The 24,563-nt window shown below is 42.3% G+C and overlaps 1 protein-coding gene across 5 annotated transcripts in view; it reads right to left on the minus strand.

Moving 5' to 3' along the window:
• CDK14 (cyclin dependent kinase 14) overlaps positions 1–19,147 on the minus strand; it is a 289,389-nt gene extending 270,242 nt beyond the window's left edge. For 2 of the 5 annotated variants that reach the window (XR_014943061.1, XR_014943060.1), the window contains exons 1-2: positions 18,687–19,143; positions 13,368–13,399 (exon numbers count right to left, since the gene is read on the minus strand). Coding sequence is in view for 1 of the 5 variants with exons in the window: in XM_015853364.3 (XP_015708850.1) it covers positions 13,368–13,399; positions 18,687–18,777 (123 nt within the window). In the remaining 4 variants the exon portion in view is untranslated. Of the gene's footprint in view, positions 1–13,367; positions 13,400–18,686 lie in introns of all 5 variants that reach the window. The other 3 variants (XR_014943062.1, XM_015853364.3, XM_015853369.3) reach the window with 3 other exon arrangements.
• Positions 19,148–24,563: the final 5,416 nt, after the last annotated feature.

Raw genomic sequence — 24,563 nt, forward strand, 5'->3', positions numbered from 1 at the left:
GAAATGGCCAAGTCAAGACACAACCTGCCAAACATGAGCATCTGTAGTATGAATACATCATTTCATAGATAGCAATTTATTTTGTATTTGCATTCATCTTCAGACTAAACTAGTTTGAATAGGCTTAGAACCAATGTCCAATTTTCACTTACATTAGAGATCAGATTTGTTTCGTAGTCACTGCCTTTAAGGAATGAAAAAAATCACACTATAAATATTTCTGATGTCCTAGTTGCTTCTTAATCATGCATTTGTTTATAACCAGTTGTTTTATAATATGTATTAAAATACTATATAGTAGCTGTATATATTACACATAATGTATGATGCACTTTTTATTATATAAGTAGACAACAGAGTGAGATTTATATAACTCTATATACAGTCTGATATGCATTACAGAGATCTATAGTTGCAGAGTGAGAAAACTCATTTTCTAAGAGAAGCTTAGGGAAGAGCTCATTTGTTCTTAGTACAGCCATGTAAGATCTAAGAGCAGGGAAGGAAAGGGAAGTGAGGATGTATAAGAGCTTCATTTAAACCGTACAGAAGCAGTACATATCAGTTAGGCTGAGGTAGAATTATAGAGACTATGTGCAGAAAAATTATGTAAGATATAATTTTCTCTCCATAACAAAAAGAAATATTCTCTTTCAAAAAAGTACAATTACAGAATATCCAAAAGTCTAGCCTATATGTGTGCTGCAGTTGCAAGGGACAAAAATATTTATGACATGATTTCTACATTGTCATGTTAATCACTTCTACACCTCTTGTCAGACATCAATCAATGCTGCTAAGATTTATCTGTGCAATAACCATTGTTTTCAACAAAAAATTACTACCTTCTGCCTGTTTCTCTTACTAAGTACCATTTTATTAATCAAGGCTCTGATTTTACAAGCACGCAAGTTTTTGACATATTCATGTGTTTTCTTGGAAGTCAGTGAAACTCCCGGTGCACAAAGCAGAGTGCATTTTATTATTCCCAAAAATAAAAATCTCTAAAAATTTAGGAAGCCAATAATCTGCTTCAGTTGCCAACTGAGAAACACGTGATGACCTGTTTATTAACTGGTACCTAAGCTGATGAAATCATGTAGGTTAATACAACAATAAGCTTCTGAAATGTACTTTTGCAATAGAATTCTAGATCTTTTTCACTTCTATCTGAAAAGGGAGAAAAGCAAAGCTCACCAGAAGATTGATGATAGACAACAGAAAAAGTAGAGAATGATGAAGTTGAGCACTGATGTTTAGGGCCTGTCTAGATCTTCCATAAGTAATCAAAAGTGATGGAAAGAGGTCCATAGCTCACATTAATTTTACTAAGATCTTTATGATATTTTTTTAGTGCACAGCTGAGATCCTATTAATTAGAAATGCCAAAACACACCTGAACGCTGGAGTTTTGTTTTGCATTTCATCATTTGTCTCGGTTGTTAACTTGAGCCATTAGGACAAAAAAAAAACCAAAAAACAACAGTCTCTACAATTCACTACCCCATGGCTGATTTTGCATGATTTGCTTTGGGATTAATTTTTTAGTGTTTCACACAGTAATTAGCTACTTTGGGAGCAAACCCTCTCTAGGGGATCATTAATTAATTACATTCATGTTGTTTATTAATGCATGTTTCTCCTTTCCAAAACTGTACAGAGAATGAACATAATTTAGTCCCTTCTCTTATAAACATAAATTAATAATAACTCTGTTTTACTGTACAATTAATTATGGCCCGGTTCTAAAGCATCCCTAAGTTTGATCAAGTAGGAGCCTAGGGGTACCATTTTTTTAGCATAACGAGCACCGTCTTTTGAACTCTTCTATTGAAAAAGTTTGGCACTCAAGACCAAGCTTCAAGAACAGGTCTGCAGGATACAAGCTGCTATTACAGAATGGCAACTCTACAGTAACAGTATGTTAAGGGGTAATTCCAGACAAATGCAAGTTAATATAAAGCAGCTTACACTTTAAAGTTATGTATGTGACCATATGCCCAACTCAAACAGAAAACTGAAATAAAGGGATGCCACACATTCAAACATACAAGTCATTTGATTGTGTTACATGCATGTTGATGGGAACATAACCTTTTTCCATTAGGAATACAACATTATAGTCACCAAATCTCAGAATCATTCCTAGGAATCCAGGAAAAAGCAAGGAATAGCAACCAGGAGTCCTGCTGATAACTTATGAGATGAATAATTTTGGCCACACTCTGGGTCCATGGCTATTTTTTCTCACATAGCATTTCTTCATGCTAATGCCAGGGCCAAAACTGGGAACGTTTCAGTGTCAGGCCCACACGCAGAGGTATCAGATGATCTGTATTTAAGAAGAAGATGAAACATTTTTGAACAACAACTAAATAAGAAAACTAGGAAATACAAACATACACTCAGTAATACATGTGATAGGACACTCCCACTTCTCCTATGCTTATGGAGGAATAACCACTTGCTAACATCAGTTCTTCCCCTCTCCTCTGTACTGCCTAAAAGCAAGACTAAACAGTACACCAAATAAAGAAAGCTGTTCTCTTATGCCATCCTTCCCCAAGCTTTACAAGCATCCTTTAGAAAGAGAAAAATCAAGACACAAAGCAGAATTTCCCTCCTTTGACAAATCTTACTTCTACTCTCATTCTTGCAGCAGAAGTTATTTACTCTTTCCAGACGAATCATCTCAGAATACTTGCACGAGTTTGCTATGAGGGAACAAATCCGGATGAAAGAAGCTTTATATCTGCTAAATGCATATAGTCATTTCAGGCTTCATAAATACAGTTGTTTTCCATCTATAGGTTGCTTTCTCAGAGCCTCTTGCTTTTGAAACTAACCAGCTGAAGAGAGCAGAGGTGATAAGCTTAATAGCAAATACTACGCATATTAATAAAAAATTCCTCAGTGAAATAGGAGATGAGAGGTAAAATTATGCAAGCAGAAAAAAACTGAACCAGCAATAAGCTCTGTGTTACTCTCCCAGAGTATCAAGTGCTAAGGGCTTAAGGAGGGAAAGAAACAGAAGGATTTTTGCAGAGGTGTCGTAAGCAGATGAGTGATGGATAGGAATGAGCTTCTACAGCTTTTTTATTACAAAAACTCCTAGAGAATCTTCACATCTGGATTTCTTTTAACCTTTTATAAACAAGTGCTTTGAAACGGTACATCTGACATTCTTTATAGAACTTAGACCACAAATATTTGCAGTGCAGCATATGGAATTACATCCAAAGGAAATTACCTCTCCTTGCAAAAACATTTGAAATATTATCGGTGCTCATAGATGACAAAAGTAAAAGTCATTCTCTTGAGACACAAAGTGATATAAAAACCTCCAGATAGATTGTAGAAAGGAATTAGCCTGCAATAAATTGCATGAATCACACAGTGGTTGATATTGGAAGGGACAACTGGATTGTCTCCCCATCTTCTCCACCAGAACCCTCACAATAAATATGCTCCCTGATGGTCAGAGAGGACCCACTGTGTTGCAGCTTGTATCCATTGCCTTCTGTCCTGGCACTGAGAAGAGCCTGGCCTTATTCCCTTTGCATCTTCTACTCAGGTACTTTTAGACAGTCTTCTCCAGAAGCAGTTCCACCTCTTTCAGCCTTCCCTTGTAGGAGAGCAGCTTCCTTCCCTTAATTATCTTCACAGCCCTTTGCTGGACTTTGTTCAGCACGTCCAGGTTTCTGGGTTTGTGCAGCCCAAAACTGGACCCAGGAACTCCAGTTGTGGCCTCATCAGCACTGGAGAGGGGGGAACAGTCACCTCCCTCAACCTCTTGGCAACTGTCAGCCTGATGCAGTCCAGGACACCATTAGACACCTTCGCAGCAAAAGCACATGGATGGTTTACATTCAACTTGATGTCCACCAGGACCCTCACATCTTTTTTCTGCAAAACTGCTCTGAAACATAACTTTTAGGAAACAATGTAGCCTGGCCATAGAGATGGAGTATCCTCATTTCTCTAGTCTGAGTTTCATCTAGTAACAGTTATGGCACACAGTAGTTGCCTGCATGATTTGTTGTTACTGTCCTTCAGAGAGGCTCATGGCATTACTGACAGACCATGAGTGCAAACTGTATGACCAGTAATGTGGTTGGACAGCACAGGTGGACTTAGAAAAGTTCTGTCTAACTCATGCCTGTATCACTGATCTGCTATCCATGTTTTAAATTTTGAAGAAAGCTAAGCAGCATACTCAGTACAGTGAATAGTTTCCTACTGAATATCTCCTATTCCATCCATGGTCTTTGGAAAAAGAAATCAATTTTCTGCCACTCTCTCCAAGAGGCCTCTCCTCTCTCTATATATAATTTATTTATCTTTACAAGTGGTAGAAACAGAGCAAGAAAGATTGTCATGGCATTTTTCCACAGTGTAATAATAAAATAAACTGGATTCGCATATTTCCATGATGAGGGTTCTCTAACAGAAGTACATCTACTCCAAAGCCTGACATCACCACTGAACAATATTAGAGTCTTGGAATCACCTTTTGGACTCACCAGCTCATCAGTGACACTCCTGTGCTCTGCTAGGTTCTATGGGCATACGGTCAAGTAGGTGTTCTACTTGAAGTTTGACTTGTGACATCAAAATGAAGCATCACCTCAAGTGTAGAAATCCACACTGTTCCTACCACACTTCTGCAAGAATGAAGTAATTAGCACTACAGCAACTGGAGTATCTCAATTAGACCTTTGATGATATTAATGCAGAAAACAGAAAATTCAGAAAAAAAGAGTCCCAGTTTCCCTGGTAGTATTATTCAAACATTCTGGAACCTTTTCTCATGAAAATAACTTACATTTTTACTTTTCAAATAGCATTTTGCTGAATAACATCACTTTGGTTTCAAAGTACGAGCTTTAATGCTGTCTTAAATCCAAACATAATGCACCATTTTGCATTCTCTCCACAGCACTGAAAATAACTGTTTGAGCTATAAAAAAAATAATACATGTACTTAGTCTAGCTCATAACTGCTAACATCAAAGTTAATATCAAAAATTTCTTTTTTTTTTTTTTTTTTTTTTTAAAAACTAATTTGAACAGAAAGTCCTGAAGTGTTACAGCATGCCTTTTTAAGGGCAAGCAAACTGAGCACACCCCTTCATCTTCTCTGAATTTCCGTCCCGACTTGACAATAGCCAGGCATTTAACTGAGCCATACTGCAACCACATAAATAAATAAGGCATCCCAAGTATTTCTCCAGATGTTCTTCTTTGGTTTCCAGAATTCTGTGCAACTCCAAGGTCATCATGGGAAGCCTGTAACATCCTGTTACTAGATGGTACTTTCTTTAGAAAAAAATATATGTAGATATTCTCCAAACAAGACAAACCTACAGTTCATAGGAAATTTTGCATATTTAGAAACTAAGAATAATAACTAACACAATGCATGGAATTGGCATCATACTTCGCACAGGTAAGCTAAAAAACTTTTTTTCTGAGCAGGCATAAATTATTCTAACAGTAAAACTGCAACAGGACCTGTCATTAGCAAAGCAGAGCATGTTATAGATAATTTAATAAATATGCCTAGAAAGCCAAGAAACACATGGAAGCCACTGAGGTACACTCTGCACCACAGGTAATGCTGCAGCAGCCTGCTGTCCCTGTCTGCTGCCTCTGACATGTGAGACCAACCTCTGGCTGTGCTTCTGGGTTCCCTGAAGCTGCCCTTCAACCAGCAAGCTCTTCAGTAGTATCCCACGTTTGTCTTAAGACTTAACCAACAGCCACCATCTTTGGTCTACAATGCAGCTTTTATCACTGTACTGAGTAGGAGGAAGTATTTTCCAATCAGGTTTCATTTTACAAGTGGTTCAACACCTGCTTCTAGCTCTCAAGTCTGAAAAATATGAACATCTAGATCACATGCAGAAACTTAATTCAGATTAAGTAACTAGCTCAGTAGAACCTGTTAACTAAAATTGTTGATATCAGTTGACTCAAAATCTTCATTACTATGAATGGAATCCTGCAAATAGTCATCAATGATACCATAACACAGCAGATGAGGCATTATGCACACCAAATTTCTCAGGAAAGAGAAGAAAACTAGACACAAACCATTTATTTTCATTCTTTCATGAGAAGAGCATTTAATTATAGTCACATGTATGCTAGTATTGTAGCTTACAGAAGAAATAATTTAAAGAGGGCCACGAAGTACAAGAAATGTAGAAGAGAGAACCATCAATGATGGCATTCAACTACTTCTTGTCTTGCAACTAAGACACCACCCAGCAAGGTCAAGAACAAGAAGCTACTAATCCCATTGATAACATACTCTGTTTTGCTACTCTGCCTTATTTAGTCTGCCATTAAATTACTACATCCTGTGTATCCAAAGAAAATAAAAGGATTTACACATAAGTGCACTTCATCAAAATATTAATAGTTTATAATCTGACTTCATGTCTCTGGAATGCATATATCCTCTCATCTGACCAACTGAAACATCCCACACACAAACACATGTCCAAGTGACAGAAGCAGACCTAGAAATTCATCCCATTTTTCAATGCTTCCCTAATGTTTAAAACATCTTCCTGCTGGCCAGAACAGAGGTTAAAACTTCTTTATCGCAGCGTTTTGGCCAGATCCTCAAATTGCTGCTCTAAGCATGAATTCACATCAAGTTCTGCTTTTTCACCTCATCCTTTCTCAAAGAAAAACTACACAAAAGGCACACACATTAACTAGTGACACAAACACATATTCTATCACACATTCATATGAGAAGGAAAGGCAGAGGAGTAGATGCAGTTTCATAGTTGCCTTAGCTATTTTTCCATCAAAATGAAAACAGGCACTTTCTGAAAAGCATGGAAGTACTGTCAGCAAACCCACCAGGCAGAAGAATGCACAGCTCAACACCAAGAGTGGGTGGGGCCAATAGCTAAACCGTAGTCATCCAACAGCTTTAGGGATACTCCCAGACAAAAATTCTTCCCAAGCACAACAGAAAAGTTCTCAAATTTGGGCCTCTGTAAAATCTAGGTTATCCGACAACAAAAGATCAATTCCTGTTCTGAATGAGTAAAAGTTCAATCTGAACCTTCCAAATGATCTCTGATTTTGCTTCAAAGCCTTGAAACTAGGCACAACAAAGCAGCCATCCTCCAGCCAATTTTGCTTGGACGCTTTTACACCAGCTTTTACATCAGCTTGCACTGCTATCACCTGGACCTGATTCTGATGCATCTCTTTCCTCCCAGAGCCCTCCTTTCTTCCACATGCAACAATCAACAGGGAAGTGATGAGAATCCCTAGCAGCCATATCGAACATGGAATAGAGGTAATTCTCTGAGAAATTAAGCAAGTCTGTCCAAAGGTTGCTGCCTGTTTTAAGCCATGAGAAGTTATACAGAGACATTTTTACCACTGTCAAAGAAGGCATCTTTCACACAGCTCATCAAATAAGGAACCTCTGCACTGCAGCAGAAATATTGCATTTGTTCCCTTCCATCCGTTCTCTTCATTCTCAGACTCATCTGCAGCACATTTATTAATAACATTATCAGTCCTCATCAAGAGGAAAAGATGATTCCTATTAAGCAGTTGAGTACAACTTTGTAAGAGCTGAGGTGTTTGTACCATCCTACAAACCCACACATAGCCACATCACATAACGCTCTCAAGACCTACTGACACAATCCAGATTCATGCTTGGTTAGAATGGCCTTAAGACATGACTAACACAATCAGTAAATGCACAGGGCAGGCTGGTGTCTCAGTCATCTGCTACAGAAGAACTGGACCAAGAACAGAGCCTCCGCAACGTTAGGAAACAGTGCTGGGGGAAGAAAAAGTTGAGTCAAGAGAGGCAGGAACACAAACCCACCTAAATCACCTCCCAGGAAGTCTCATTTGAAAGAGAGGAGAAAATACCAACCCTGCCTATTCCCACTATTGAAGGTGGCAGACTCAAGAAAGTCTCTATCCAACACATAAAGACCTTGTGAATCCAAGGATGACATAAGTGAAGACAGGCCACCCACAGGAAGCATCAGGTAACACTGTTGAGCTTTTACATTCCTCTTTCACAAAAAAAATAAAATAAAATAAAAAACTGTCTGACTTATGTCCCCAGTGACAATTCAGTAGCAGCAATTTTCAGTACTGATTTTGTTCCCTTCTGCCTGGAACTACGTTTCCTCTCACTTGCTTGGTGACATGTCTGAACAGACCCATCTCTCAGGATGCTTCAAGCACCTCTGTACATGATTGGAATACTCTCATAAATCACCAGATGAAGATAACACTGTTTAGCATTATTTATAAACAGATTTCACACCTATACTTCTGTTTGTTCTCCAGATTTAAGTTGTTCTTCCCCAGCACTTCTTCCTAAATCTCTCTCCCATTATCCTTCAGCTTCACATTTTAACAGTTATCCACACATTACCTGCTTGCCCAGCACTAAACACAGACGAGATGTACAAAGTCATCATACACCCCAAGTCCCACCCAAGTTCTCAAGGCAAATAATTCCTCCCTCCACTCTGCCAAAGGCTTTCAGACTATTATTACAGCGCTTATCTTAACCACTTCCTTGGAAACTGTCCACCACTCACAGCATTGCAGTCGTCACCAGTCTACTGCTTTGTAAGCCCAAACAGTCATCAAGAAGCAGACAACCAGGCCATGTCTTGCAATGATTTTGCAATACCTTGATCAGTAAAGAATTATCCCAACAGAGAAGGAGGGATAACAATCAGGCTTCCAGAATCTCTCATATCACAGGCTCTCCCCTAAGTCTGTCACACACCATTCACACTCTTCTAAGTCTTCTGGCTATGAAACAATGATTATTCCAAGATACAACATTAAAATCTCAAGCGAGCTAGTTTTCTTTCTCCTTCACCTCCTTTTGAAGATTCCCATAATCCAGACCCTCTTCTTTAGGAGAAAAAAAGCTAAGATTTAATGCCATATCCATACTTTCCCATGTATGTTGCTCCTTCAAGCTACTACTAATATAAGAAAAACTTGTGGGGAAAAATGCAAAATTGGTACATATCATATTGTGTGCTTCTTGTATTACAGCATTCAAAATTCTCTTGTTTGTTTTTTGGAGAGCTCTGCTTTATTTCCTGCTATAACCTTCCTTTTAACTCCCTGAATTCAAAATGCTCTCTGTGGAAGAGCTCTCATTCAGACATAGGATCCTTCAAATCAACCATTTACTTAATGCAACATCCCACAGAAGGAGCATCCTTTTTGGTTGTGTTTCATTGAGGGATTGCAAGAGCAAGCATATTACAGAACCAAGAAGTAACTTGGCAGAACTCCCTCCTCTTTCACACACTTCTATTTCAAGCACACAGAAGATGTTCAATGAATGAAATAATTAAATAAATGAATTTTGGCATCCTCACTGTTGGACACTCTACACACAGTAAGGAATAGATGAATATTAAGGATTTTGTTGAGGTCAGAGTAGTTGTAACCCTTCCACACAGATTCTCCTATATTCACAAGGCCTTGCATTCCAGGCTCTCAGTCAGAGATTTCATCTCTGTCCTTCAGCCAGCTCACAGGGTCTCTCATCAAGCTTCTAGGAGTCCCAGCACTGGCCAACATCAAAATTACTGGGTGGAGTCAAAAAGAATGATGTATGCAGTAGGCACAATCACATTTCATAATTTCCTAGGAAGGGTGGCCTTAAAACAAAAATAAATACACTAAAAAACCAGCCCTACAGTTACGTCTCTGAGGTGCTCTCAAAGCTCAACAAAATTAACAAGGAAACAGACCTAAATAACAACACAGCTCTGCATACAACCAGCTGTAGTTCTGTAAATTAACCAGAGACTTAAGATTATTTTGCTTTGATTTCATTATGACTTGAATATTAATTCATCTAATGTGTATGACTTATGACAAAAGACCTTAAATTATGATTTAGGTGCTCAGAGAAACCACTAACAACAGAAGGACAAGAACCAACAACTCAAGACTAATAATAATTCAGAAATAAATTGTAAGGGCAAGCAGCTAAGCAAAGGAATAGGATACCGGCATTGCGATGAGATTAGTCACAATATCAACACTGGGTGTCTCTCCAACAAATATGCTGCAATTTAGCTACACATGGTCAACTTTGAACACATTCAAGCAAAAAAAGAAAATAGTTACACCATTACAAGACACAGTGGCCAAATTCTTCATTTCTTGTTACACTAAAAGTCCACAAACATCAAAAAAATCCTGCATAGTTGAAGTTATTACTTTTAACATGGACAGAGATTGACACTACTGGAATGCCAAAAAAGAAAGTGCTCACTCAAAAGCCAAACTTGTGTTTATAGACAGTTCTTTGCTTATATCACTACTCCTCAGAGGTGTTTATCTTACATCTGGTAAGATCTACATCTATCCAGAGTATATAATAAGGCAATGCACTATAGATAATCCTTTTTTTCAGTGCTTTGCCCAAAAGAATGAAACAGATGCTTGCCAGCCAAAGCCTACACTCAGAGAGAAAGGGTTGCCTGGGTTTGGGTTAGGCTGTTTTCAGAGGTAGAGCAACTCTTTCCTATGGCTGGCTTTCTTCAGAGAGCAGGTAACAACATTTCCAGGCACAAAAAGAAGATGGAAAACTCTGTCTTAATCTCTCTCACTCAACTAAAGTAACCCTGAAAACAGGCAAAAACATCCTGTGCTCCCCTACCCCCACATTATAATCATTTTGAAAGAAACTGATCCAGAAACAAATGAAAATTATTATTTCCCTCTGATTTCAGTAGATACTGGGTCAGGACAAGATTCTCACAGGGTGACGAGTAAACATCAATGTGATAGAAAGGAAAAGACAAAGTTTAAAGACAATATAGATAGTGATCTACTCATTTACACACAAGGGCTTCTGGAAGATGCCACAATCAGCACTGCAGAAATCCCTGAAACACTTCTGGAACAACTAAAATTGTATTCTGACATGCATCTTACAGGCTTTGCTATTCATGATTCTTTTGGTCCTCATTTACTAGACAGATTAATTTCATAACCCACAGAAAGCAATTATGGGATATGTTTGCCTGCCATCTTTGATATCTTAATTCTTAGTAGTTTCTCTCCAAAATAAAGGCTTCCTGCAGTGTTGCAGGTTTCTGAGCTACGATATGCAAGTGTTAAGTAGGTAGAAAAAGGCCCACTAAGCAGCTCATTTTTTCCTTTTTATTTCCTTAAGGATAAACAACCAAATGCTTGCTGTAGCACCAAAATTGTACAGAATAATCTGACAACTGACTTAGCTGCAAAGGCAATCCTTGCAACCTTAGACAGGTCTTCCTCTTTAAGTCATTTTCCCTCTCCCTTCAGAGATTTCAGGCCCCTGCTAGCTTGCTTTTGCTTCTGGTGCTTTGCTCACAGTTTAAAGGTCTAAAACCACTACTTCCCTTTTACTACAGAGTCCTCCATCAAGTTCCTTGTCCCGTCACTACAATCCACTACAATATTGTTACTTGAGATCATTTTATTTTCTGATTTCAGGGATGTTTGATACTAAAGGAATTAAGTATTACGTGATACTTCCCATTTGTTGATTCACTCCTGAGGCTAGATGGCTTCCAAGAACTTCTGCACTGAGATTGAAGAAACAAACGAGGACAACATAAAATGTGAATCCTGTCTTCTTCTTTTCAAGAAGTGTCACTAAAACGAGGTAACTGCTTGATACCCCTGTCACATCAAACTCCTCCTTATTTACAGAAAAAACATTCTGTACACTTCTCCCACTAGCATTCCTTTGCAATCAATGCAGTGTGTCAAACAAACAATATGCCCAACCCCATTAAAAACATATTTGGATCTTTTTTTTCTGCACATATCCCTAAATTTATGTAGCAAATCTGTTTGAGTTGTCACTTGTTCGAACAGAAAACCAAGTTTAAAGAAAATGCTCACAAGCCGTAGACAGACAATCCTGTGAAAGGGGAAAGGACAGGAAAATTGGCATCTTTGTAATGCAGCTTTTTTTAAAATTATTTTATTATTTTAAAACTTTTAACAGATCCTTTCAAATTCTGTATCACATGAAATACTTAATGGGTAAGTCGCAACAAAGTCAAACTACTGAAGCCTTCAGAGTAAAGAAAGTACTGAATAAAAACAGATGAGACTTGTATAAGGATTCAGAGTCTACAGGGCACTTATCAAAACAGCCATAATTTTAAAAAGGAATCAAACTCTATCAGTGCTGTCAGGGAATCATAATAGTCAGGACCTCTGCATTATCCAGCAAGGGTTTCTGAAGGCAAATCTGACTCCAGAATATTCGCTCTAGATCTGAGAGAGGCTGAGCTGAATTTGAACTCTGCAAAACGTCAGAAAAGAATAAAACATCTGTATTGCTGTTAGTGAATTTCAGCAGAGGGGTCACAAATTTGCTGTGATCTGTTTAGAAAGAAACAAAGTCTGATTTAATCCAGTATCAAGGATATTACATCACCACTTATTTCAGAATCTGGCATTAGACACCAACTATCTCACTACAATCAGCCAAGATTTAAGATCATTGCATGCAGTGAAGAAGACAGAAGTCTCAGAACCTTAATATCAACATGTGAAAATATTACTATTTGTTTCCAGCTACGGTGATGGAGAGAGGTACAAGGCAAGCACTGCCTACCACACTGACAACACATCACACTGAGATCTACACCCGTTCCTGAGTAAACTTGTGCTGCAGAACAACTCACACCAACCCAGAACTTCCAAGGCCCATCATAAATAAAAGCAAGCACAAACCATGAGCAGCATATTTTACAAGTTAACAAACACATGCATCATATTACAGATAGGACAAGCCCCAAACATGTCTTCACTGAATAATCAAGTACCAGTCTTACCATTCCAGCTAGCTGTTGGGTTTGTGTGTGCTTTGTTGGTTTTGCCTCATTTCAAAGGCAGCATCTACCTCAGTTGAGACACTCAGCACAAAGACAATAAAATGCAGCAGCACTTAACACAGTGTTCTCTGAAGACTTATATTATTATATTGTCTACATACCTACAGTTACGACAACTACTGTAGGTAAAGTTCTATTAAGTATTTTCTCCACATATACCGTTACTCCGCATGTACCTGTTCTACATGAGCACTCTTCACACAGCATTCAGTTTCACTGTGTTCAAGAAAACAAGCATTCCATTCAGAGCCTTCAAGCAACCAATTCATCTGGTAGCTATTTGGAAAATGAACACATGTTCAAGCAATGTGCATGTATTAACACATATGCATATAGTAACACTATGGTCTGTGGGTCTCCGAGCGCAAGTGAGAAATACTAAGAGTGTCTGGACTATCTGAAGTAGAAAGATATTTAACCTACCTCATCAAAGCTGCTGTCTTCTTTCTTCAAGGCTTTAAAATAAAAGGAAAAAAAATAAACAGTTATCTGTGCTGCATTTCAATGAGAACAAAGTAACTAACTCCAGGAAAGAGAAAAACAGAGCAACTCTTTCCTGTTATAATAGAAAAGAACATGCTGGCATGAATAACAATTTTACACTCAAAATATGAAACTAAATGGTATGTAGGACTGCACAGCATGTTTCTGAGAAACCACATTTACATATTTATGAAATATATTATCCTTTCACGTTAAGGAAAATAGAAGTCCACGCATTTCTTTTAATTCTCAGTGAGCGTGAAAACACCTTCCAAAGAGCTTCATACAACAGAAGCACAATGAACTAGCTACATGTTCTTTGTCAAGGACTAAATCTTTGCACTACAGTATGATGTTGTAGAAGGTCTTTCCTCCCTCCCCCCAGTATTCATTTCATTAAAGTAGATAAGATTTCTTTCTTTCTTACCCTACCAACTAGCACAAAACCAACAAAAAGGAAGTAGAAAAACAGTTCCAAACGTGTGAACTGCTGAAGCAAGCACTGCTCTGAAGACTTTGATCCCTCAGCATACAGAGTGCTTTTACTTCAGTGCCCAGCACCTTTCGGAATCTTGACTCAGTAGTTCACAATTTTAGGTGCTCCTTCCCCCTTCAGAATCCCTTCCAAATCCCATCCTCAGGGACTGGAGATTTCCCTGGAGGTGCTCAAGGTGGGTTGGACCCTGGGCAGCCTGATCTGCTGGGGGCAGCCTGCTGTAGGGCTGAGTGGGTTTTAACATCTTTTCCAACCCAAGCTATCCTGTGTTCTATGAAACAAAAGGAATAATAATAAAAAACAAAACCCCCGGCCACCACAGCTGTAACGCAGAGTAACTGAGGCAAGGGAGTGCTGCACTGCCAAAGGACAGTGCTGCAGCTCAGCAACCCTGCCAAGGGCTGTGAGCTACACACCACAGCTCTCCATCTGCAGGAAAGCACACATGTTCCAGCCTTTGTTTGCTCTCATATTGGCATTTCTTCAGGATACAAAAAATGGCTTTGCTCAGATTGCTGGAGATTACTCATCTAGATTTCACACTTAAAGAAAAGGAAAAAAAAAAGAATTTGCTGAGAAGTTTGGGGCAGGCAGGCTGCACATTTTTACCATGAAATGCATTTTTATGGTTGTGAAGGCCTGACAAGGCATTTTCAGACTGCCAATCCCATGCACTTATAAGTTATAAGGCAGGACACAAAGAACAAAAAAACAAACAAAAAAATACACAACTGTGGAACTGTTTTTAAGAACACGTTTTTAATTCTTTTAATTTACCTCTCAGGTCATGATGACACACAGGCTATAAATATGGTCTATGTCACCCCTGGGTCATGTTGACAAGCTGTTCTCCCGCACCAAAACTCACAGCTTTCATAAGACCAAAACGTTTGAGGAATAACCAAACAACACATAACAACAAAATCCCCAGCAGAACAAGAAATGGGAATTTGTGCACATTTCTGGCTTGTCTTTACTTCTACTCTCCACTTAATAATAATAATAAACTGTTTACAAACGCACTTCTCATTATCTCAGGTATGCGAGCTATGCGGGTGTACACTAGAGGAGATAGTGGAGATAACCTTTGTGTCAGTGAGGAGCGGGTAGCACAGCACACGGCTGCTGGGGGCTGCCAGGGACGTTTTTTATGCCCTATGAGCAACTGCAGCAGAGCACCCTGCCCTGCCCCTCCCAGCCAGGTGTTGGGCTTGGGCTACATAGATTGCATATGGGAAAGAAAAAAGCTAAATGGCATGAGCTTAAAGGTTCTCAAAATATGGTTTGGGTCCAACAGACGCATAGCCAGGAATTCCTTATATAACTACAAGATGATGGTAATTTTATAAAATTACTGATAATTTATTTTAATTACATAATTATCAAAGGATAAAAGTAAGAAGCAAACCTAATAAAGGTTTAAGTGCTAAAAGAAACAGTGAATCAAGTCAGTCTCACAAAGTTGGTTAGCATCCAGTGTCATGTGTTTGCGTGTATGGCCAACAGTGTGTATGTAAGCAAGGAAAGGAGAATCTGTAAACTAATTTGACTGCTTGCATAGGAAGGGATGAGCTGCCAAGAACTTATCAATAAAAAGAATTCTGTAAATTGTTCAGATTCCGAGCAACGTGAATTCTTCAAGATGTGCTACATTTTAGGAGGGATACTCCTTGCAGCACCAGAAACCTTCTGCTAGCTGAAGGGATGCCTTCATTGCAAAGACAGATCATTCTTCTGGAACTGTGAGCTCATCATTCCTGCAATAAAAGCCATCCTGCCAATTTCGGAATATCAGCTTCAGCTTTGCACAAAAGGCCACATGCATTTCTTCCAACAGACCACAGTGCCATACCGCCCTTTACCAGCCTTACAAACAGGACAAGGCTGAGGCAGACAGTTTCACACATCACATTCTTCAGCTCATAAAGCTGAAAGAAACAGTCCCAGTATCAGGTACTCCAACAACTATAGGCTGGATCAGCATTTTGCAGGATATATAACACAGACAAATATTCACCACCCTCTGCCAGTTTCTGGATGCAATGGCTGAAATGTATCAGATCAAAGTTAAGAAAATGGGCCAAGACTGCTCGAGGCTATAACTAGTACTGAATAATGGCTCTTTTCTGTGCCCAGGGGATGACTGGGCTGGTTATAAGGCTAGCCCCTTTCATCTAAAGATGCTGAGGGAATATCCAGAACTTCCACACCACATTTCATTGTTTTATCCTTTTGGAAAGTAGTTTCAGACATTACTCAGCATACTGTTGCACACTGGGAAAGAAAAAAAAAAGAAATAAATCAGCATTTGGTTTCCTTGCTGATTTTCATCCCCACAAATAGAGACTGTGGTACTCAGTGGGGAGAAAGTGGTCTTGAAGGCAGTTATTGTGTATTGGTTTACCAAAGCAAAAACACACTACCAATGACAACTCCAAGCACTTCTGCTACTCTTACTAAAGAGGTTAACAGGAACCACGGTATCAAAACTAAGGGGCTCTGTAGGATTGGAAGAATTGTATTTAGCAGCTGAGACCTGGTAGCACTGGGGGATGCCCCATGTTGCCCTGCCCAGCTAACCGAGATATCTCTGCTTCAGCAGGGGAAGATCACATCGCTTTGCATCATCTGCACCAGCGTGTTCATAATGCTGCCAGGTACCTGAACCTATGAAAATGCTGAAGAGGAAAAGTTAAAAGACTGTCACAGATTTATAAAAACTTGTAAAGGAATGGATGAAATGGATGACTGACAAAGCTGAAGATCAGATACAGATTCACTCAGTCACTTACTCTCCTGACCAAGGAGCACCCAATTGCCAAAAAGAGATGTGAAAACAGCGTGATAAAAATAAGAGCTTTCTCTGCTGAGGGTTTGGTTTCCTCCCTTTAATCTCAAAACAGAAGTGAAGCGGAGCACGTGTCACACCTGAGCATTTCCTGGTATGCAAACCGAGAGTTTCTGAACAGAGGCTCACTTTGCTTGAGCTTATCTGCGGCTGTGGCTGTCAGGGAGCGGGCTCGGTTCAAACCTCAATCTGATAAATCAGAGCTTTTTGCTCACAGTGCACTTAATAGCGTGATGCTCACATTACCGGAGCATCTGTGGGTGGAACAGCTTTGCTGGTGGCAGCTGACTTACAACAACAGAACAGCACCAACAGGCAAACACAGCTCTGGCACTGCACAAAGGGCCCTGGTACACAGAAAGCACAACAGTGAGGGCACCTAAATCAGCCAAAACTCCCACAGAAACTGAAGTGTTTCATTAGTTCCAGCAACCAAAAGAGACAATCACCCAAGAAAGCCACTAGTTAGCACTCAGAGAGGTCATGGTGCCAAGAAGGCATTAGTGGGACTGATGCTGCAATGATAAAGCAGCACTTCCATTTAAAGTGTTGTCTTTGTTAATGACTTCCACTTGGCAAAGCCTGCCCACAGGTCTGTACCAGGCTGTCTGTGTCCGTACATACACGTAAGCATGTGACAGATCAAACTCCTGAGTGACTTTTTTAATCAAACTGGTAAAATGCCTTAAGACATAAGATTGAATATGGGTGAGAGATATTCTCATACGGAAACAGAGGGACTTGCAACTGTGACTTAATATCCACTTCAGAACTGAAACATTCACCTTTGAAATTTTTTTGCAAACATAAACGAGCTCTTTCCAGTCTAACCCACCTTAGCAATCGAACCAAAAGGAAACGAGGAAGATACCAGATGTCAAATGCTCTCCTAACACTTCAAGCTAAAGTTCATAGAATCACGGAAACATCAAGATTGGAAAGACCTCTGAGATCACCCGGTCCAACCACCAACCCATCCCCACTGTGCCCAGCGACCACATCCCTCAGTGCCACATCCACACTTGTTGTGAACGGTGATGGTGTCCCCGCCACCTCCCTGGGCAGCCTGTGTCAGTACCTCACCACTACTTGGGTATCACAGCTTTACACGTGTTGTGCGCTTCCCTGCCAGGGCTCTGAGGGAGCACAGCTCAGAGAGACACAGAGCAGCTCTGGGAGCCGAGATTTGCCCGACGGCCCCTGACCTGCCTGTGTGAGCGCAGGGTTAGGGCTGTGCCAGGGCCTTCCCCGGTGGCTCTGCGGCCTCCAGCCCAGCCCCTCGCCGCCGCCTCGCACCTCGCCCCGCTCCCCGGCTCTGAGCACGCCGCTGCGGGCAGCCCGCAGCAACACCTCCAACCGGCGCTGGACGAAGCCCAGCATCGCTCCACTATCCGGCAGGAATACGGCTCCAAAGGCGGCTGAACTCTTTGGTATTGTTCTCAGAACAAAACCCGGAGCAAAACGAGCGGTGTCAAAGCCGAACGCGAAGCGGCGGTACCGGGAGACGCCGTGGGTATCGCTGCCTCAGGATGCTGCGCTGCACGGCTCGGCGGCGATGACAGACCGACTTCTTTTGTCCGCCCTCCCCAGTCTCCCACCCGGCTCTATCAGCCTCAGCATCTCATGCCTCAACTTCCAGGAATGTGCAGCCGGAACGAAAAATAAGCGGCCAGAACCGCAGCCACACAATAACACAATTCGCTTCCCCGCATTTTTTTTCCTCAAGGTTTCAGTTTGGCAGCACGCTGGGCAATGCCGATTCTCACTTTGTTAGCCTGTTTCGTGCTAACTCGAGCACGGGCTGAGCGCTCACACCGATCTTCCCCAGCGGTACCGCAAGAGGCTGTTACCGGGCACCCCCCACCCTCAGCCCCGCGCTCCCCCCCGGGACGCCGGGCAGCGCCGCGGGCCTCACCTATTCGACTGAAGCTCTCCGACAAAGTTCTCCGCAACTTTTTCATCCTGCTGATCTTCTCGGCGGACTGAGAGTCGATCATGTCGCACATCTCGGGCCCCTCCGCCCCGAGACGGGACGGCAGCGAGAGCCCTGCCCGGGAGCCGCCGCCTGTAGCGGGACACCCCGGCCCTGCCCGGGGACGGCTCCCTACGGCTCGGCAGCAGCTGCTCTCCCCGCACGGCTCATAGCCCCGGCCCGACCGCTTTACCGGGCTGCCCCGGAGGAGCGAAATGGAAAGTGCAAACGGGAGCGGCGCAAGGAAAGTGCGGCCGGGGGGTGACGGATGGAGGGAGGAGGGAGGGAGCCGGAGGAGAAAGGAGGAGGAGGAGCCCCGCGCCGTGCCTGGGAGAGAAGGAGGGAAGAAGGAGGCGACCGGCCCCGTTCGCGAAGGCTGCCGAGCTGAGCCGGGCTGCGGCCCCGGGCCGCCCACAGGGCGGTGTCCCACCACGCCCCGCCCCGCCGGGCGCTGGGACGGGCGGGGGCCGGGCACGGGGTGCCCCCAGGCGGAGCCGTCCTCCCCCGTCTGCCCTGAGGCTGCTATACAAGACGGGGGCCTTGAAGGGCCGTGCGAGCGCTTTATGTTGGCGGTGCGATGAGGCGACCCTCTTGGCTGAGCCCCTGGCTTTGAGCTGATGCTCGAGTGGCTGTGGGAGAAGGGCACCTGGTCTGCAGTGCCCACCTAGCCCTGAAACGCAGCCAGGTAACTCACCCTCAGATGTGTTATTCTACAGGTTAATGAGCACTGAGAGCTTTTGATCTGGTTAACTCGATTGAACCAATGTTACTGGAAAATAAATCAGTTTGACCCGTCAGGATGGATGCCTGTGACTGGTCTAAAATAGAAAGCACGTCCTTTTCTGAGAACAAACACACTTTAAAACTGAGGTTTACACATTTTAAATGCTGTTTTAATGCATGTTATCTGGTTAAAAAGGACTTGGGTTTTAATGAGGCCAGTTAACGCAATTTACAGGATTAATTTGTGCCCCAGCTCAGAGTGGCTAACTCAATTTTAAAAGCACATTTGTCTAGACAAGCATTTATGTGGGCTGAGTCTGAACCATCTGCAATTGTGAGCAATTTGGGATCAGACCTGCCTGTCACAGGGATGGCAAACGTGGGGCTAACATGGGGCCTTCCTAGGAGGGACGTTGCTTTCTGCTGTGCGTGTGCTCTTGTGGTGTATGAGGTCATGGGGAAGTGTCCTGCCATAAAGCGGGGCCAGAAGGCTGTAGGGTGGCCTGTGCACAAACCCTGAGTCTACAGTTAGACAGAAGGGCTGTCAGAGGTGTGAGTCCTACTGACCCTCTTAGTATCTTTGAAACGGGAGTTAAAATTGATTTCATGTTGGGTATTTTGTATTATGGAAAAAAATAATGGAGACATGGAAACTGAAACACTGAAGAGAGGAAAGCAGGAATATAAGTATATAAAAATTAAGAAGAGACAAGGGACTGGGAGAACACAAGCATTTCAGGATGTTTTATTCAGTCAGTGCAAAAGATGACATTTAAGTCCCTAATAACAGTCAAGGAGTTTGATCTCTGTTTACATCTGGTGCTAGTATCTGTGAGTACTCCTCTGGGTGAAGAGGAAAATGCCACCAGCACGAAACACATATTCTGGTCCAGAAGCAAATGCTGAGCATTCAAGCCCTTCCTCTCCCTGTGCATACAAGTCGCACTGAGGGCTGTGCTGCCCAGCAGAGACTTGCACAAACACTGCCCTAATTCAGTCTGTGGCTTTCTTTGGGCAATTAGGGATAGAGTTTCTGAGGAACTTGTAATTAACCAGGCTTAACTGACAGATGCTTTCTTACCAACGTGAGCCAATGCTTCTAGCACCTACTGAACAACATTCCCATTTTTCCCCCTGCTTCTAGGTAAGCTATAACTCATGGAGACAAACCTCTGCCAGGCAGCTGCGGTGTGCTCTGCTTTCTGTGACTGCGCAGCACTCAGAATTCCTGACAAGTGTCTGGTTTTACAGCTGCTTGGGAATAATCTATTGAGTGCATGTCAGGCTCTTTTAAATCAAGGAAAATTTTGTCTAAATTAGACATCAGCGTGGTGCCAGCCAGAGAAACCCAGTCCTTGTCTGCTGAAAATGGTACACTCTCAGTCTGCAGAGACGTTGCACAGATGTGCACAACCGGAGGGAGGACAAGCTTGAAGCTGTACAGAAATCTTCGTGCTGCACACTGCAGCTCTGTTATTCTTCCCTCTGTGGTTTCCACTTGACAGAAATCTGTGCTGGAGCCCCTCTTTGTTCTTTCCCCCACCCAAACCTTCTCTGTTTCCAAGGGCATTTGTGCTGAAAAGTCATTGGATTCAAGCATGTGAAATCACTTTTGTAGCTTTGATCAAGTCCAGAAGTTGGTGGTTATTTTTCTTCTTCTGTATTTCTACCACCCATCTCAGGAAACCAGCAAGGCAGAAAGGCGCAATTAGCAAACCACAGAGATAGCAGCTATTATAAAGATGACATTTTGCTTCCTTGTAGAGGCAGGTTTTCAACTCTGTTTTTATGCTGCAGTCTTGCAATCTGTGGCATAAGAAAATGCACATGAACAAAATGCTAAAGCATATTGCTGTTGGTCACCTCTTTCCACGAGCATCGCACAGAGTTAAAACCCGTTTGCATTTCATGGGATAGGTGCATTATAAAAAGCCAGGCACTTTGTTTAAAGCATCCTTTTGCACATCAACTCCCCAAAGATACACCCTAGATGAAAGCCCTCTTGCTCTTAATTCATGACTCCCACATCTCCTTGCTGGCTTTGATAAGAATTCACTGAAAGCCTTGACCCCTGCTGCTGCCACCAAGTCAAGCAGAATCAGGTTGAAAATGTAAGGATTATAAAGTCCAATGAAAATATTTGCCAAGCGATCAATTGCAGGTTGGGCAAAACGAAGCATTTGGCTCCACATGTCACTCAGGGCAGTGAGCCTCATAATCTGAATGTTCTGCACTGAGGTGTGGGTTGGGTTTGTTATTTCTGGAGGAGAGGAAGCGGCAGGGTTGGCAGTTTGTTTATTACTGTGTAAACTAACATATTGTTTTAAACTATAAACAGCGAGGTAATGGGCCTGGAGCACGTGGAACAGCAGAAATCTCCTTTCTGGAGATAGATAGGGCGGCCACAGTCATCCAATTCATTAGCTGCAGGAAAAGATGAGATGCCAACAAACAAATCTGCAGCTCACGGTGCAGGTGGTGGTTTGCAGGGTAATGCAGCACTGTGCATTTGCCAGCTCTCAGGCATTGGCAGTTTGGATTCACAAAGTCACTGCGAGGTCTGAGCTCTCTCAGCTCTCCCCACACCCAACTCCCAGCATTTTTTCCTTGGGGACACTAAGAGGCAGTGCACTTAAGTTACATTCCTGCTCTATTTGAACTCGTGTTGGGCCAGGAGGTGGAATTTCAAAAACCTGACAAAATCATAACCCAGAAACCATGAACAAGCAGTGGGTGTTTATGGAAGGGGCAGTGAATAATTTGGGGCTCCAAGTGTACCATGCTGGGAAGCCAGCCGTTGCCTTGAGCTCATTGCCCACTGCTGGGAAGGAGCAGGGCAGGACTGTTGGGTGTGACTCCTCCAGGGAGAGCACAGCCTCATCAGGCCATGGCTGCCAGATGAAGCAGATCTCTACAAATCTCCTTGGCCGAAGACAGCCTCCATTTGCTGGCCTGCTCACCTTGAGAAGCTCTCCCTGCTGCAGTGAGTGGGACTGTAGGCTCAGAGCCATGTTACTTGTTAACACAGCAATTCCTCAGTGACCCTCCCGTGATGAAGATGGATGTAAGGCCACAAAACACCCCCTGGTCCCCCCCAGCCCTGCAATCTCACTTTCACTTGTCCTCTAGCAATACCCAGCCCACAATGGCTGTTATCTGAAGAGAACGCCAAGCTCTGCTCACGCAAACGGTGCCGTGTCCTCAGGGATGTGACCTTTAAGCTCTGCTAGCAAAACACATTAGCGACAAAAATTAAACTTCAGCAATAACAGAAGAACAGTACCTGTGTAATCTATGACCACACTGTAAGTTGTTCCCCAAAAAACCTCTCAGAGCTAACGTATCGTGTATTGCCTTTTGGTGGCCATTATTAAATCACAGCTTTTATGAACCTGCAGAAACCTACCCTGTTTATATTCGGAGCATCCCAGATGATAAATGGAGGGCGCACAGGCTCAGATGTTACATCTCAAGCCTGATGGCTGTTGTCAGCCCCTGCTCCCCGGGTTAGGAGGTGATGAGTTATGTCTCACGTAGCTCCAAAGGCTCAGTGGAAAGTTTGTTTTCCCCGGATCCGATGGCTGCTGGCTGGGGTGACCCCCGAACCACCAGCGGTTTACTTCTCCAGTACCCCCTAGTGGTCAATTTGTTTCACGCCCTGCTGTGTAGAGTCGCTTTCTACTTCGTTCTTACCTTACACTCATATTAGTGGTGAAATGACTACAGGTGCAACACGGCATCTTCAGCTTTGACGTTCTTATGTAGGTACAGTTCTTTCAGCTTTAGGCAGCTCACTCCTGGCATAAGCGAGTGCACTTTCATCGCACAGTGTTGTGGGTTAACCCCAGTGGGCAGCTGAAAACCGCACAGCTGTTCAACCACCACCCCATCACCCCCACTGGGAGGAGAAAAGAAAGGGCAGAAGCAAGAAAACACAGTCGAGAGAAAACAGTTTAGTAAGAAAAGGAGAAGTGGAGAGAAATAACAAAAGAGAGAGAGAGAGAAAGAAAGAAAGATGGAGGGAGGGAAGAAGGGAGAAAGGAAAGAAAGAATCAAGGAAGGAAGAAAGGGAGGGAGAAAGGAATAAAGGAAATAAAAAGAAGAAATAAAAATAAATGAATAATAAAAATAAATAATAAAAATGTCAAAAAGAAGAAATAAAAAAATAAGGAGAGAAGAGAGGAAAGAGAGAAAGAAAAGAAAGAAGAAAATGAAAGAAAGAAGGAAAAGAAACACAGTGATGCAAAGGCAATTGCTCACCACTTCCCACAGGTGGATAAATGGCCAGCCAGCTCCCAGTCTAAAGGTAACTAACCTACTCAAACCATGATCCTCCCTGTTTTATTGCCAACCATGACATCGTATGGCACCCAATTAGCATTTTGGTTAGTTTGGCCTTCTCTCAACCTTCTGCCCAATCCATTCACTGGGCCAAGGCACTGACAACCAGAGAAGACCTTGTCCCTGCACAGACCCTGCTCAGCAATAGCTGTAAAACTTGTTTGAGCTGGTACTATTGTGGTTGTTTTGGCCACAGATCTAAATCACTGCATTACACAGGATAACCAGGAAGAAAATTAACTCCATCTCAGGCAGTGTCTGTACACACAGGTGGAGGGAGTTCACAACAGGGATGAAGAGAGAAAAAATTCAGACTACACATCAGAAAACGACATGCTTCAAACTAGTAAAGTGACATAAGTACTGATTATGAATGTTAAGCTTCTATGGTGCATGTTGCTGGATAAACTGTGTGATCTCAGAGGTTCTGTCCAACTAGCAAACATACTTTAGATCTGCAAGCATTCATGTGCTGAGCTGCCTTCCAGTTTAAGATCGCCTGGCTACCTAGCAACACAACAGCAACGCCAAGTGTTGTTCCTGTGAAGTAAGTGGAAAAACTTTTAATGAGCCCATTTTCTTGTGCCATCTTGGTAAAGGTCTCATAAGAGAGAAAATGATATTCCAAATGTAATGGCCTCAGCCACTGTGATATCAGATCCTGAAGCTTTGAAGCCATTGAAGTGTTCAACAAACACCCTCATAATGACAGTGATGCAAAATGAAACAGCAGGAGTACTGAGGGCGATCCATTTG

Source organism: Coturnix japonica, chromosome 2 (assembly GCF_054131305.1).
Source record: "Coturnix japonica strain WE chromosome 2, WE-NBRP24, whole genome shotgun sequence".
Taxonomy (NCBI): Eukaryota; Metazoa; Chordata; class Aves; order Galliformes; family Phasianidae; genus Coturnix; species Coturnix japonica.